This window comes from Vidua chalybeata, chromosome 7 (genome assembly GCF_026979565.1).
Source record: "Vidua chalybeata isolate OUT-0048 chromosome 7, bVidCha1 merged haplotype, whole genome shotgun sequence".
Taxonomy (NCBI): domain Eukaryota; kingdom Metazoa; phylum Chordata; class Aves; order Passeriformes; family Viduidae; genus Vidua; species Vidua chalybeata.
Genome location: NC_071536.1, coordinates 31,155,461 through 31,171,631, shown reverse-complemented (window position 1 = coordinate 31,171,631; position 16,171 = coordinate 31,155,461). Strand labels below are relative to the sequence as shown.

General features: G+C 38.6%; 1 protein-coding gene across 2 annotated transcripts in view; it reads left to right on the top strand.

The window, feature by feature from the left end:
* The window catches only part of DPP10 (dipeptidyl peptidase like 10), a 440,873-nt gene that overhangs the window by 387,164 nt on the left and 37,538 nt on the right, over positions 1–16,171 (top strand). For both annotated transcript variants that reach the window (XM_053947934.1, XM_053947933.1), the window contains exons 8-9: positions 11,782–11,902; positions 14,628–14,782. In XM_053947934.1, the coding sequence (XP_053803909.1) occupies positions 11,782–11,902; positions 14,628–14,782 (276 nt within the window). The remainder of the gene's footprint in view (positions 1–11,781; positions 11,903–14,627; positions 14,783–16,171) is intronic.

Below are 16,171 nucleotides of genomic sequence, written 5' to 3'. Positions count from 1 at the left end.
AAAAAAAAAAAAAAAAAACAAAACAGCTATATTACATGCTCCTTAAAACCTTGGAAAAGGAAGATTCCAAAGAGGAAGACAACAAAATGTCAAAACAGAAGACTTTGAAGATTTCTAATGCCTTTCTGGTTCAGGTTCTATGGCAGAGGTTGTTCTAATCAATTGTAAAAATGACTTTATTTTCCTTTTTTGAAGTGTTTGCCAGTCTTTTGTAAAAGACTTTGGAATTTCTGTGATGGCACCAGTAGCTACAGAGTTCTGCTAGGAACAGGTTGAAGTGACAAAACCAATTTGACACAAACTCCACTGAACTCTTGCTCTGTGGAAGGATTTCTCCACCTCTTCCATTTATAAGTTCTGTTTCCTCTATGTTAAAATCTATTTTCTCATTCAGCACATAATATCCATCAGAAATATAGGCAGGTTTCTGTCAGTGGAAGTGATAGTGACTGTCCTCTGCAAGGTTGAACAACTTTGGGTATGATCAATTCTCCTGGCTATTTCTATTTTAGTCAAGTCCCTCTTGAAAAAGAGGCATTAAATTCCATCCTCACCAGCCCATAAATGTCCTTGCATGTTTCTTTTTCCCTACAGTGGGGTTATGACTTCCCCACTGTGTTTGTGCTGAAAATCAGAGTTGATTAAAGTTTGGCTGCCCTGTGTTAAAGTGACTCAGGCTTTCATGTTGACTTTAGCCTGGACCAGACAATGAAGTATAAAGAACTGCTTGTGGGTGTGTAGTTTTGGGGAATGTATCTCCACTAGGAGCTCCAAGGCCTGGAAAACAAGGATTAAAAAGTCAGGTGTACTGTTGATATCTAAGAGGAAACAATACATTAATTTCCTTCTCTGTTTATGGCAGGTAACATCACATTTACATAAATAGAAGGGAGAAGTTTTGTGTGGAAGGAAAGCAAAAAGTTATTTTCAAGTGTTGTTTCCCAGATGCTGAACTGTCCCAGACAGATGTGCTGTTCTAAGAGCTAGTCAAAATTTCCCAATTCCTCCTTGTCTCATTCCTAATGAGCTATTTTAAGACAAACTGTGTTTCTTGCATTGGATGTGCAATGTGAGTGTGTACATGTAGATGTCATCCAGTAAAATTTTGGCCCATCGTAAAGACAACAGGCAACTTGAACCCTGTGTGCAGTGGGGAGATGAAGGCACGTGTCCCATACAGCAGGATGGGCTGGCTCAGCAAGAGCAGCTGAAAGCACAAACCTTTATGTTCAACTCTGCTTGGGTTTCTCATGTAGGAGATGCTCAGAGGCAGCCTGGTCTATTGTATTTCATACAAAGTTCTCAGGGGTTGCCCACCACCCTAAAAATAGTAGCAAATGTAAGTATAACTTTATAGCTCAGAATTTTCAATTCTGTATCTTTTTAATTTTGTCCTTGCAGTTGTAATGCTACTTTCTTACATTTTGTCAAAGAAAACAGAAGATTCCTCCTCTGATACCAAGCCCTTACAATTTCCTTAGATATTTTTCTGTCTCCCAACATTGCTTTTTTTCCTTCTGGAGTAACTAGGTTGAAAATTTTTCAGTTTAGCTTGTTACGGATTGATCAGTCTGGGCATAATTGAGTGCTTGATATCAGTGTAAGATGAGCCTGAAATAACCAGAGATCATCTTAGAAGATTTTATGGTAAGGACAGATTATGATTTTGTTATAAGCTCCATGCTGGCTCATTAGTCAGAAGCAATCAGTTAAGTGTGAGGAGGGAGGAGCATGAACTGTTTTTGGATAAGTCTGTTCTTCCCATCACTTGGACAAAGATCAAAGGGCTGAGTAGCCCAATGCTCAATGGGATTTTGCACAGTGCTGCAGCCAGCAGAGCTCTTCAGGCAGCTCCATGGGAGGAAGCAGCAGATCCACACCATCAGCTTGGGGGCAAGGCAGTCTTGCTGTGATCTGTGTAGCAGATTTATGAAACAGCTTTCTGCATAGGTCATAGTTCAGATATTATATATGATTTTATTTATATAGCACATTACACTATGTTTGCTCTCCTGGGTAAGCTGTCATGGGATGAGGCAGGGTGTGAATTTAGTGAGCATCATGATCCAATATCATTGGAAAGGCAACATAATTAATGTGTGTTGAAACAAAAGAGGGCAACGCTTCCCCGCATTTATTGGAAATCAAGGACATAAACATCAGAGTTACCATGGAGTTGCTGATAGTCTGAGTTCATGGCCTGGTTTATGTCATGACATTAGTAACTAATCTTACAGCTACATTGTGAGTGCATCCTTGCTATTGTTTACAGTAGATTTATAAACTATCTAAATAGCAATTAAATATAATAGCCTTGTAGATTGTTTGTGGTTGTTCAGAAACCATTGTGCTAACACATTACTGTGATGCAGTGGCATTAATCTAGATAGAAGAAAAGTGGTGCTTCAGTCTTCTTTCTGCTATGTCTGGCAGCTTGATTACTGCAAAAATAAAATTAACATATTGTAAGTGACACCAGGAAAAGGTAATGTATGACATTGGGGTGTTTGTGCTTTGAAGTCTCCATGTCTCCTACTGATCAACAGCTACTTCCCCTCTCCCTTAATTACAACATAATCTAAACATTTGAAAGCTTCCTCTGAAAGAATTGTTGTGCAGGTCAATCAATTGGTACCTTTAAGAGTGAATATAGTTCTTATTGCTTACAATTATCATAATTCTGTTATTATATATTATTTGGTTTCCATCTCATTTGCAATGTGTCTGATGATTTTTGGAGCATGGATCACGTAAGGGTAGATTTTTGTCCATTGCCAGTCATTGCTCAGGTAGCTCATGGTGCCTGTGGTGCCCAGTACCTGCATAATTTAGTGCTCTGTGGTGCAAGAGCTGGAGCAAGTCAGAGCTGAATGGCTCTGAAAATTTTGTACCAGTACAGACTGACCTGCAAAAGAAAAAAAAAAAAGAAAAATCTGCAGAGAAGAAATCAGAGCCATTATGCACTCCTGGACACTTGCAAAGCAGCTGTAATGCAAACTAGATCAGACATTGTAGCCTGCAATCCTGTCTGTGAGAGCTCACAACTTAAATAGACTACAGAAATATTGTAGGTGAAAGGAATAGGAAATAAAGCTGCTTTGCAATACAATCCCGTAAAACTTCCCTTGAAATTGTCATCCTGTAACATATGTGATCTGTATAGAACATTTCTAAGATGTGAGAAAAAAATAAAAGGCTTTTGGACGAAGTCTGTGTAATTGTAACTCGCTAGGTCACTAAAGAATATTGTAACCTTCTAAAAATCACACCTATAAAAGCTTTATAAACCACTTTCCTGTGGTTTATATTATCTGAAATATAATAATTCCCTTTGCTTTTAGAGATAGCTGCTGCAAGAAAGACATCAGCAGGATAATCAGTCCCACCAGTGAAATGCATAATGAGTGTTTGGGGTGGTAGTTTGCCACCCTGCATTTCACTTGCCTCTCAATGAGTGAGTGTCCTCGTCATTACCATGGAGCTTCTTCCACAGCTGATTCCTGTAGGCAAGAATGGCAAACACCAACCCTTGATTCTGCTCCTTTTCCAACAAAGTACCTTCTAGAAATGTGGATTGTCAATGTGACTTTGTACACAATGTGTGTTCAGTTCACCTGTGTGGAGCAGTAAACCAACTCCTAATTTGGAAATACTCCGGAGCCTTGTCACAGGAAGGCTGGGGGCGTGCCTGTTGTCCTGACTGTGGGCAGTTTGAGTGACCCCTGTGCCAGCAGAGTTAGGAGTCTCCAGCTGTAGATAAAAATGGGCCAATTGACATCACACCCCCAGGTCAGCACAGAGCACAGGAAAAGCCACCTCTTTCCTGCTCCCAAATAGAGCCCTGAAGGATTTCTGTGGCTCTCTCCACCATGTGCCCTGTGACTCTTGGCCACAGAGGATACAGGCCAGGAGCTTTGGATTACCATCATGGAATTTCTAGCTTGGTACAGCAAACAACTGTTCCCGTCTAACACTGTGTGCCCAGTCCTTCTGGATTATAGTTTCTTCCCCAAATGAGCATTTATCCTTTCTGTGAAAGGCAAAAAAAAAAGGAAAAAATAGTGATAACACTGTTGTTGCATTGGCACACAAACCACATAATCTTAGCTACACCTTGTTTTTCAGCAGGAATCTGCTTCAAGTAAATAAGTTTTTGGCAAGGAAAAAGGGCAGAAAGGGCTGCTCATCTTCTGTAAGAGTGGGGATAATAATGGTCTGACAATCTCAGTTTAAGTCTGTGAGTCCCAGGAGTATAGCAAGTGAAATCACAGATGACAAGAAAATGTTTGCTCAGTTTGGACTGGAAGAGAGCAAATATTACACTGTGACTAAAAATAACGTAATCAGTGGCTCTCAGAAAAAAAAAAAAAATGTCTATCACAACTTTAGACGATGCTGAATGGTGGTAGAGAATATGCCAAGCCAGGTATTCATTTGAAAGCTATTGCATTGATAGATCCTATGTGTGATTTGCAGTATTTTTTAAATTGCTGAAAATGAATTGTAAATTTCTGAAGTGGAGCTATTTCTGTAATTTTTCAGATCTGTGAACCAAAAGGTAGAAACAAATACTTTAAATCCTTGAATGAAAACCAAACTTGCTACCTTTAACAGCAGCTGTTGAAAACTGGCAACCACATTGTCTTGATGTGGATGTAGGACTTTGATTTTTGTTTCTTCTTGCAATCCAAAGTTAGTTCTAATATTACTTAAAAGACAAAGGATATCTGCATTTTTCCATAATTGTGAAAGTGAAAAAAAAAAGTGAAAAGCAACAGTAGGAATTGAGACCACATTTTTAGAATAAAAATTACTTTAAAATAATTCTAAAAGTAATTATTTCATTTATTATGCCACTTATTTATTTATTCTATGCAAGACCATTTTTGTGCTGGACTTTCCATATGTTCTAGAACAAAAGGGCATCAGCTCTTTGGATGTATACAATATATATGTGTGCATACATGTTATCATGCAGTATAGACTTAGCACTGCCCCTGAAACTGGAGAAGTCATGGTTTAATCTCTGAAGAGCAAAGTACAATATTTGCAGGTCAACTAAGAAAATATTCTTTATTTGACTTTGTTCTGCTCCTGAATAGCTGATATTATTTGTATTAATGGTTGTTAGTGAAAAAACATATTTCATATGGAAATCTTAGTGAATGAACTTGTTGCAGACAGGTAAAAATGTTACAAAAGTCTTATAAAATATAGATTAGGCCCTGCTACTTCCTCTAAGCTAACAATAGTTTACAAATTCCCATACTAAAATGTCTTGAAAATGAGAATTCATTAATACAATAATCTATTCCTAGGGTGAAAAACAAGTACACCTGTATAAACAATAAGATCTGTCCCATGAGAATCAGTAGGAAGAGTAAACTAACTAAAAATACAGAAGTTTGATAAATATGCAAAATACCAGGTACTGACCAATGAACTAAGTGTAAATGTATTGTTAACCAATAAGATCTAACACAGTGATAATAACGCTAATCTAACTTCTAATAATGCTATAAAATATATACAGTAAAGATTGAGCTTTTCCTGCATGAGGAAAATATAGTTTTAGCTAACATACTGCAACATGATCTGAGTGGGGACAGCTGGAATTGGCCCTGGCTAATGGATGGTAAGACAAGAGACAGAACAAATGGAAAGAGGCAAGCCCAGACGGAAAAGCATCTTGAAGCTTTTGAAGAATTAATTATGCAGCTAATTGGCTGGCAGTGTCACAAGAAGGGATGGATTGTGCAGAGGAAGCAGCAGGGCCGGCGGGGCCTGAGCTGCGGTGCAGCCGTCGGCCGCCTGGCGCTGGGTGGGTTCTGCAGCAGAAATGTCCTCACCCCTCTGCAGAGCCACAAGTGGAGTTCAGCTCTCTGTTCCATGGAGTGCTGGGCTCTGAGCTCACCTGTGCTGGCCACAGAGGGGTGAGCTGTGTGTCCCTGCCAGGTGACACAGGAATGCAGTGGCACTGGGCTGCCTCAGAGCGCCGTGCTCGATGTCTTTAGCGCTGTCTGCAGCAGCTGCAGGAGTTCTGTAGCAGAAGCATGTCCTGAATGCCTGGAGGTCTCCCTCTGGGCATAATCAGAAATTTCTTAGTCTTGTCATAGCTCATATTTTCAGTGTGAAAGGGGAGGAGGACTGTCATGTTCTTTGGGGTAATAAGTGGTAGTGCTGAAGTTGCTCCAGATTCGAGCAGTTATTTATCTATTATTGCTCCAAGATTCTGTGGAAGAATCTGATGATTTTCTTGCACCACAGGTAGAACTCTGACCTGTACAGAAAGTGCTTGTTGCACAGATTTTTTTTCTAACCAAAGATTTATAGATACAGTTGACTCCTTTGTTTCCTTTCCAGCTGCATCTGCTCTGTAGCTTTAGAGTTTGGTTGGCGCTTTCCTTGAACAAGGTGTTCATCCTGATAAATCCATGAACTGGCAAACAATACCTGTAGCCACACTCCACAATTTCTTTCCTTGCAGCCTGTTCTGGTCCTCAACCAGCCTCTGGGGGAAGAACCTTCTTCTAATACCCAACCTAAACCTCCCCTGACACAACTTCAGGCTGTTCACTTGGGTCCTGTCACTACACAGAACAGATCAATGCCTGCCACTCCTCTTCCCTCACAGGAAGCTGTAGCTGCAATGAGGTCTTCCCTTAGTCTCCTGTCCTCCAGGCTGAACAGAGCAGCTCTGCTTTTTTCCACCTAAAAAAACCTGGGCTTTAGAGTGACCTGCAGCAGCTCTGGGCAAGCTGCTGCTGCTGCCTGGCTGGAGCAGAACAGGCTCGCGCTGGCACCGAAACGCTGCCCTGCAATCACAGCAGGGATTCAGCTTGGATGGGCCATGCAGGAGGCTTCAGTGGAGCACCAAAAGGGAAAAAAGTGGAGTCTTTTTGTGTAATTTAGCAGCTTTTCTCTGCATGTAGTGTTTGAAATGATTAAAGACACACAGGGGGCCTCTCCAGCTACTGGCACTAGGTTTGCTGTTCAGCTGGGGAGTGGATGTCTCTGTTTTCACAGCTGTCTGCCATCTGCAGCTAACTTGGACTGGGTGCTCTGCTCCAGACCTCAGCCTGAAAGCAAATCCTGTAATTGTGAAACATGTTGCAAACATTAAATAAGTGTTTTGGAAGGAATTAATTTAGAAGAAGGTTTACGAAAAAGATGGTTTAGAGGATGCCAGATGTGGAAGAATGCGATTAGTGCTGAGGATTAGTGCTGAGGTAGAATATTAGAGCAAGCAGGGCCTCAAATTCTTCACAGTCAAATAAATGTGATCATTACCAAGAATTAATATCTCACTAAGCCAAAACATTCTTGCAGGTGTTTTTCATTAATTTGAAATTACTTAATAAAATAAAGAATTTCTGTGTGTTTTTTCTCCATTTGGTTTAACACTTAATGTGCAAAATCTCTAAGAAACCAGAAAGTCACATAATTTTGAAGGTAGTAGATTTTTACATTTATCCCCATTTACAGCATTATTAGCTGAGGGTCTCAGGTAAAAATTGCTTTAATTTTTTTAAGAATACTCATGAAGATGGGGAGAAGAGGTTAAAAAGCGTGTAATAATAATTTCCACATACAATAGCATATCCTGGTTCCACTTTGTGCCTTTTTCAATTTACTTTCTTATCATTATACCTGAAAGCATTGAAAGCTTTTTGGGCATAAAGCTACTGATGTATTCTTGAGAATACCTGTCTTGATACACAGTTAGCAACTCCTTTTTTAGCAGTTTGGGAAGATTCAGTAGTTGCAGTCAACATTTTAGTACTTGTGATGTAGTAAAGAGACCCAAGTGTATACTAAGAAAAGCCTTTTACTATTACTTGCTCCCATATACCTGAGTGGAGAGAGACTAGCAAGGGAAATCTTGGTTTATGTGATGTTGGTCAGAACAAAATATACAAAGTGCTGAAGTATGTGAAGTCCCCTTCCTGAAACTTTTGGGCACGTGTTTAGTTCTACTTGCTGAAGTCAGGTAAGTCACTTGTGTTTGCAAGACTGTGCTCCAAGGATTTGTTTGGTTTTGTTTGTTCTGATCAATTATTCTTATCCCAGGATCATGATATATTATCTACCTTGCACTGCTGGAGAGTTTCATTCTTTGTTTTAGGAAAAGTAGCTGTCTCAGTTCTCTCCCAGCCACTTTCTTTCTCTTTCACTCAATTTTGAAAGCCAAATTGTGGCTCATGAATTCAACGTCCAGGTATTCTTGTACTACAAGTAATCAGCAGGAGCAGCTGCCTTTTAAAAAAATAAAAATTTTCGTCTAGTCTCTGTGTTTTTGAAAAAAAAAAGATTGGAAATAAATTTTAGTGTAGCATAAAGCAGAATTGTAAGGAGGTTTCATCAGAAAGCATTGGTTATTTTCAAATTGAGCAAGAAAGAGAAAAATACATGAAGCAAAGAAAAGGATCTTGGGTATTGTGCAGAGAGGGGAGAGCTTGGCATTTAAGGACTTCCCTTCCTCTGGGCTGGAAATTTTTTGCATATTTCAACTGAGGAATAGTTCCATTTCTACTCTTAGTTTGTGGGCTATTGATAATTCACATAAAATAAAGCCAATGTCTGTTTTCCTCCTAAAGCCACTTTACATTTGACACCACCTTTATCTGCTGGCTGGTGTTGTATCTGCAAGTACAAGGTGAAAGCAAGCAGGATCTACTCACAATCTTGGCAACAGAATTAATTTCAAGGGGTGATCTATTAAAATTTCACTATTTTAGAGCTATGTGTAAGGTAGATTTGTATCTTCTAAGTATTATACGGGGAAGAGGAATTCACAGGAAGTCTGCCTTTTGGAAATGCCTTTCTTGGCTGCAAACTGTGGGAGAGTGAGCTTTGTGGCTCCACAAAGTACTTGTGCTTAATTGAATCCACTGCCTGCATTCACTGAGAGAGAAGTGAGAGCCTCTCAGGCCGTGACTAAGGAGCCTTCACAGTAATGTTATCATTCCTGTTGCAGCTCTGCTGCCTGTTTTGCTGCAGAAATCAACATTTGAATTCCCAAGTCCTTTTTCCAAGTGGTGAATGGGTTAAATAGTTGCAGAGAAGCCCTTTGGTGTGGTCAGGGCTGGAGGGGAATGCAGCCCTGGCTGCAGGGGTCAGGCTCTGTAGCTGTAGGAAGGGTGCATTTCTGTCAGTGCACACAGCAGTCCAGGGGCTTCCTGTGGAAAATGGCACCTCCTGAAATACAGCAAATATTCAAAATTACCGAAGAGATTAAATGCCTAACCATAATGGTGAATCTTTCTACAGGCAGGTGAAATAGATGTTTTGGAATGCTGCAGGCAGTGAGTGCAGAGCCACTCTTGTCAGAGCTTCAACCACTCATCCATGTGCACTTCTGTGCAGTTTAGTTGTGTTGAGGAACATGAATGGTTGTATTTCATAAATGTTCTGCAAAGGAACATGAATTTTTCCTTGTTAATGTTAGATTCAAGTAATCAGTGAGCTCAAGGCTTGCTCGGGAGAAAGCTGCTGCCTAAATTTGAAGCTTTTCAAGAACTTTAAAATGTATCAATATGTACATTAAAGAAAAAAAATGGGAGTTTGGAGCAGCTTTCAAAGTTAAGGAACATGTGTCAGGAGTGATGAGGAAAGAAGGAAAACTTTGGATTATAGAGTAGACTAAGACTGTGAGGATGTTCAGAGGGTGACTGAGAACTGGTTTAGGATGGAGACAAAGCTGTTCTATGAAATGAATGAGGAATAAAGAGGACACAGCCACAAGCAGTGGCACAACAGTGAGTATCCTTCAGAGATATTTACTTATCTGGGATCTGTCAGATGGAATTAGCAATACCTGCTAAGTAGTAATAACAGGATTAAAAACCTTCTCAGGGTTCAGTCATAAAATAAATAATTCTTAATCCTGTACTTTGTCACTGATCATTTGAAATGAAAGTTTTCACTGTAGAGACAAGACAATGTGGGTACCTTCACCGTTAACAACACTAACAGCCTGAAAAGGGGAGAGAGAAGCAAAAATCATACTCCTGATCTTCAAAAATAAATGAGATTGATTTATTTGAATTAAAGAAGACTAAATAAAATAGAATCATTTGATCAAGTCGGCTTTTTTGGTAACCTCTTGAAAGCTGCTGTTTAAATAAGAAGAGCTTGTCAGTTCTCAATAAGAAGTTGCTTCCTAGGAAGCAATAGTCATTAGAATGGTTCACTACTTAGTCTACCTGAAATGGAATCTAATAGCAATAATTTTAGTTGACATAAGTAACAAATACTTGGCTAAATTATTTTATAAGCAGTTAACCATGCCTTGGTTTTGCTTGCATTAATTTCTTTCACATTAGAAATAAAAGTGCATTTTTATTGTGGAAATACACATTTACAGGAAGTCCTTGTTGATGTTATTTCAAAAGCATCCAGCATTTGATACATCCAGCATTCTCTCATGGTTGTTTTCTTTTGCTGTTGATGTTGAGTGATACATCACCTTCCCAGAAATTCTCTGTACCAATATAAAGCCCAGTACATTTTGGATTATTCAAACTGATTCAGCTATTTTTGCTTCAGTTTTGAGCTCACTGCTGAGCTTTGAATTCTGGCCATAAAGGACTTACTTCCAAGTCACCCCCAGTTCCCAGTAACAGTTAAAATCATTGCATTGCTCATGGTATGTAAAAACCCTCATCTTTATAGCTTTCTGCAGCAGAAATCATGAAGTGGCTACTGCTGAAAATCATTAGTTTGGGGAGTCATAGGGAAATCTATTTCAGATGGTAATTTAGAAGCAAAGGGAACAGCAGTAATAGTGACAATAAAACTTTGCTCTTTGGTTAGTATTTTCCCATAAGTTGTTTATTATGGAAGTATGAGAGAATGATAAATGACCAGGCTTTTAAAATAGTCTTTGGTGGAAATATATTTACTTCCTGTTACATTCCCTGAGACACTGTATATCATCAGTGTACAGTGCTGAAATGATGTAACAAAAACTTCGGTGGCATGTGGCTTTTTTAGTCCTGTCACAGATGCATTTTCTCAGTGTGTATAATCTTGCTGTTGCTGTGATTGTGGTGTTCAGCTGTGGAAGTGCACACATGGCCATTGTGATTTATTGCACTTTGTCATGGAATCCAGAGCTCAGCCTCACAAAATGAGTGAACTTGATACCCTTTGCAACAAAGTGAGCAGGGAAAGAGCAGACAAGGCTAATGAGTGGCAGTGAAGAAGGAAAAAGGAGGATGAGGAGCCCAAACTTGAAAAATAAAGAGCATTTATATAGTACACTTGAGGTAAAACATTGGTGTGTCAGTCAGAAGTCATCAGCAAGCTGAGAAAAGAGAACTGCAGGCTGCTGTTTGGTTTTGCTTCTCCAGTGTGCTCTCACACCATGATATAAAGCTGTAACTTACATTTATGATGGATGTACTGTGCTGTATGTCCTTGCAGAAGTGTGTCTTATTTCACAGTTAGAAAACCAGATGAAAATTCTTTATTCATTCAGCTGTTATAAAACTTATCTCCTGTATGATTTTGAAGAATGCAATAATATTTTTTAACATGAATAGGAATATTTCAACTGGAAAGACAATTTCAAAGGATTTGCTTGACATAAGTATTAAAAGTATGTTTAGTTTGTCCAATATTATAATAAAATGGAATATGAAGACAATGTTGGTGCAAACTAATGATGAATTATTGTAGACTGTTCTGAGCCTGAGGAAATTATGTATTCATTGCTGAACATTCATTTATATCTACCAAAATGTTGGTTTTTCTCTCCATCTCTCTTACCTCATCCAGATTTATATATTTGAAAATAACATCTACTATCAGCCTGATGTAAAGAGCAGCTCATTGCGCCTGACATCCTCAGGAAAAGAAGGAATTATTTTCAATGGAATTACAGACTGGTTATATGAAGGTAAGCTGGACAAATCTATCTGCTTATAAAAACAGATGCAAGGTCCTTGTGCAGACCCAACAGCACAAATCTGTTCATTTCAGAAAATGCTCAGGGTGGGTTTGCTTCCTTCTCTTCTCAATTTCTTGCAAGATTGCCTTTGTATCTGGTCATTCTTTGTATTGGTTGCTAGTTTGCATATAGCAGTATTTTCTGAGAAAGAAGAATTCATTTCAAACCAGAATGTAGCAAATGAACTCGTGGTAGCATGTAAGATTGAGCAGGGAAAGGGCTCAGTTGGCTGCTTTTAGGGACAACAGTGATGATCCATTTACAGTTAAAACATCCCAACAGAAAAGGGCACCCAGATTTGAGTGGGGGATAGCTCAGTCTGTCTTCTACAGCCAGTACCACATAATGTTTCTCTCTGCACCCAGAATGCTTTTAACATAATGATAAATTTAAGGGAAAAAAATACAAAAACTGAGCAGATTATCTAGCTTGGTATAACAGCTTGAAATTATTACACATTTAATCTACTCTTCCTATGGGGGTCATGTATTCTATGTATAAATAGCTTGTTGTTAATTTACCTGAGGTATAGAATTTCTTGTGTGAAGAGTTTTTTTAGGAATTGTGTTAATGCCATACAGCTTGGAACTTCACCTTAAAAATGGTCTATCCACGCCTCTTGGCATTGCAGTAGTTATGGGCAAACAGCTCATTGTGGGGATTTTTTTCCAAATCTCTGCCCAAGTGAACTCTGAAGTTAAAATGGTAATCTGCAGCCCTCAGCCTGTATCTGATAGTTACCCACTTCCAAGGTTTCCATTAGTGTTTTGAAATCTTTTAATGTGGCAGCACATTTCAAAACAAAAGAACTTTTTTTTTTAATGGAATGTAATTTTATATGCACTTAATAATCTTAAAATCTTACACGGCAGCATGCAGATTGAAGAATTTATGCAGATATAGCTCATTGTAGTATATCAAGTTTTTGCTAAAACAAAGTGAAGTTCATAAGAGTCCCAGCCAGGAGAAGCAAAAGTTATCTCATTTGGGACTAGAAAGTTTCTGAGGTGTTGTGGGAGATGATCCCAAAGCCTTCCCATGAAGCATGTCCTAAAGCCTTCTTTTAGTTAAGAAGCCTCTTTGCTCATTATTTTCCAAGTTTTTTAATCCCAAGCAGGGATTGCATTTCCTGACGTGCAGAGAACTCTCTGGGTTCCCAGGGCTGCAGGCAGGCAGTGAGCCCTTCTCAGCTCTGAACACCATGGAAGTCAGGTTGAGAGGGAGTTCTGCCTGCACATGCTGGAGAACCCCAATATCTGTTGGCACAGGAACACACTGCTCCACTTTCAGCAGTTTTTTAGCAGCATCAGAAGCTGAGCAGGCTGAATTTTTTCCGGATGAAGGGAGATTTTCAGTTGAATCGAGCACTCTTCCTCCTTTGACCTCATTTGTTTTCTTTTATCTTTTCATGAGATTTTTATTAGCATTTTACCTTACAAAGCATTTGGGAATAGCTTTTCTTTGTGTGAATAACCTTGTCTAAATGCAAACAGTAATATTTTAAAGCAAACATAATTGTGTTTTTTTGATCTGATATTCATCATTCGTTCTCTGCTCTCCTCCTGTGTAAAAGGTTTTAGTTATCCAGCCAGGGAGAGAAGCATGACCCAGAATATATGACTTTGAATATAGGTCCCAGCTTCATTTCACCTAAACTTAGATAATTCAACCCACTAAGCTGCTTCAGAACCCTCAGAATCCAATTAGCAACTTGGAGAGTCTCTATTGACAGTTTAAGCAGTTTTGTTAGGTAGTCTCTCAAATTAGGTATGCAGTCAGCCCTTTTCCCTTAGTACACTATTCTCAATTAGTTTTCCAGCCAAATTCTTCAGATTTAAATACAAAATCCTTACTAAGCAGGCCAACATATCAAATACAAAATGAAAATTCTAGTGTTTTCACAAGTGGAAGCAGAAGATTTGTACAGGGAGAATTCAGAATTGCTCAAGAGCTGCTGGGATTCCAGGAGTTTGGGTTCTGTGCTTGTGGTTGCTTCTGGTTTGTTTCTTTTGACTGTGATGTACAATGATAATAAATGTAAGAAAACATTGAGTGACATTCTTGAAATTGGATTCATTTGTAAAGCAAATAAAATTTGAATAAAAATAAAGTTTTGGTTCAGATTTTCAAAGTTTCACTCCAAAAAAAGTGAACTTCCCAAGAATTAAGCTGTCCACTAAACTGAGACAAGAAAATCATGATATTGCACTCCAAAAATGATTACATAAATATGACTGTGTGAAGATCTGCATGTTATCAGGTGCCACAACTCAGAGAAATCAGATATATGGAAGTTTTGTATTAAGAAGAGAAGAAAACAAATTGGCAATCCCAAAAAATACCCCAAAGCTTCAAATTATTTTAAATTATTTCAAATTTAACTAAACACATTATTGGAATACAATAGAACTAAGCATATGTCAGTAACAATCATCTTTCACATTTAGATGATTAATTGATGTTACTGAAAGTATGCATTTGAGGAAAATGCATAAAGCTTGGTCCTTCAATGTTCCTTGTTATCCAACTGTTCAAGCCAGGATGATGTGAAATTACTGAAATTACAACAGACACATTTCAGGTTGGCACAGGGAGAATAACTTGGTGCCAGCTGAGCAAGGTGGACACTATGTGTGAGGTTTTTTATGGATCCTAAGGAAATCTGGTTTTGCAGAGGAGCTTCTCCATTCCCACATTGCCCACTGGTGGTCTCCAGACGGGGAAAGACTGGCCTTCCTGACCATAAATGACTCTCTGGTGCCCAGCATGGTTATTCCCAGGTTCACGGGAGGTCTGTATCCAAAGGGAAAGCAGTATCCATATCCTAAGGTAAGATGAGTGGGAATGCAACCCCCACCTCCTCTTCTGTGTTCACTGATAATATTCAGCCATGTGGAAAGAGCGTTTCCAGACAGTTACAGAGGCTGGTTTTGTTCATTATGCTTTTCAGGAAATAATAATCAGGTGGTTTTTTTGGTTGTTTTTTTTTTTCAGGAGATTATAACTCCTGAAAAGAAACTATTGGGTGAGGGGACAGCAGAGAAACTAATTTAAGTAATTTCATCACTGATATTTGGCTTGGTAAAATCAATCCATCACCTCAGAGAGAAGGGTAAAGCATTTGAAGGACTGTGTAGGAAAAAAGATCCAGCCCCAGCTGCTCTGGAGTCAGACACTCTGTGTGCAGAGCTCAGGACAAGTTCCTTCACAGATACAGAGATCTCAGTAGGTTGTACTGTTGTTAAGAAATGTGATAGAGTGGCACTGAATAAAATAAGCCACAGTAACATATTTTCATGGCTATCAAAAAGAGAAAAAAAATAGAATTGTCAGGGTTTTAGAAGATTTAGAGAAGGGTTTGTTTTTTTTTTTTTAGATTTGTTTTGGAAAGTGAAAGATCAGCCCAGATGGGGGTAATGCCTGAAATCACTTCTCATTTTCTGGGGATTTTCTGGTGAGGTGCCTCCAGATCTGCTGTTTTGATTTTCCAGATGATCAGTTTATCCAGCCCTTGCACAAAGTGTCTGGGTTCCTTTCTGACAGGTCCACCTATATGGTACTCCTCTGGCATTTCAGGGGAAGTTTATTGAGAGCTTTAGAAAATATTCCTCTTACCTTGCTATTCTTGCTACTGCTTTTTGGTCATGAACCTTTATTCTTAAAAGCTGAACAGTTAGAGTGTACCAGGTACTATGAAACAGTAACATATATTATATCAATAGAATATATTTGTGCTATGAAATAATACTCTGAAATAATTTTAGGGGTAGTTTATATTACTTGCATTGGCAAAATGCCTTGAGTGACAGAGCAAAGAATAAAATAAGAAATATTTTTAAGTCAGCTTTGTGAATGAGCAAGGAGTAATATTATTTCATTAGCAATTCAGCATAGAAGTGATAACACAATACTACTTCAGTAATCTCATTAATGAAAAAAACATTATCTTTATTTAATGTCTCCATTTAATACAAATTTAGCTGCTCATTAAACATCATTAATTGGTAATGAAGCTGGTGGTGTAGCAACAGATTACAAAAAAGATTTGATCTTTATTATAGAGTGCAACCATCAGAGAAAATTATAACTAGGATTAAAAAATAAAATGAAACACTCATGTTTTTGTGAGCACTGGAACATACTTATCTGTGTCTGTGTACATGTCATACACACAGACTGTATTCTTTAAAAAAAAAGTTTTTAAAACTTTTTTGTTTC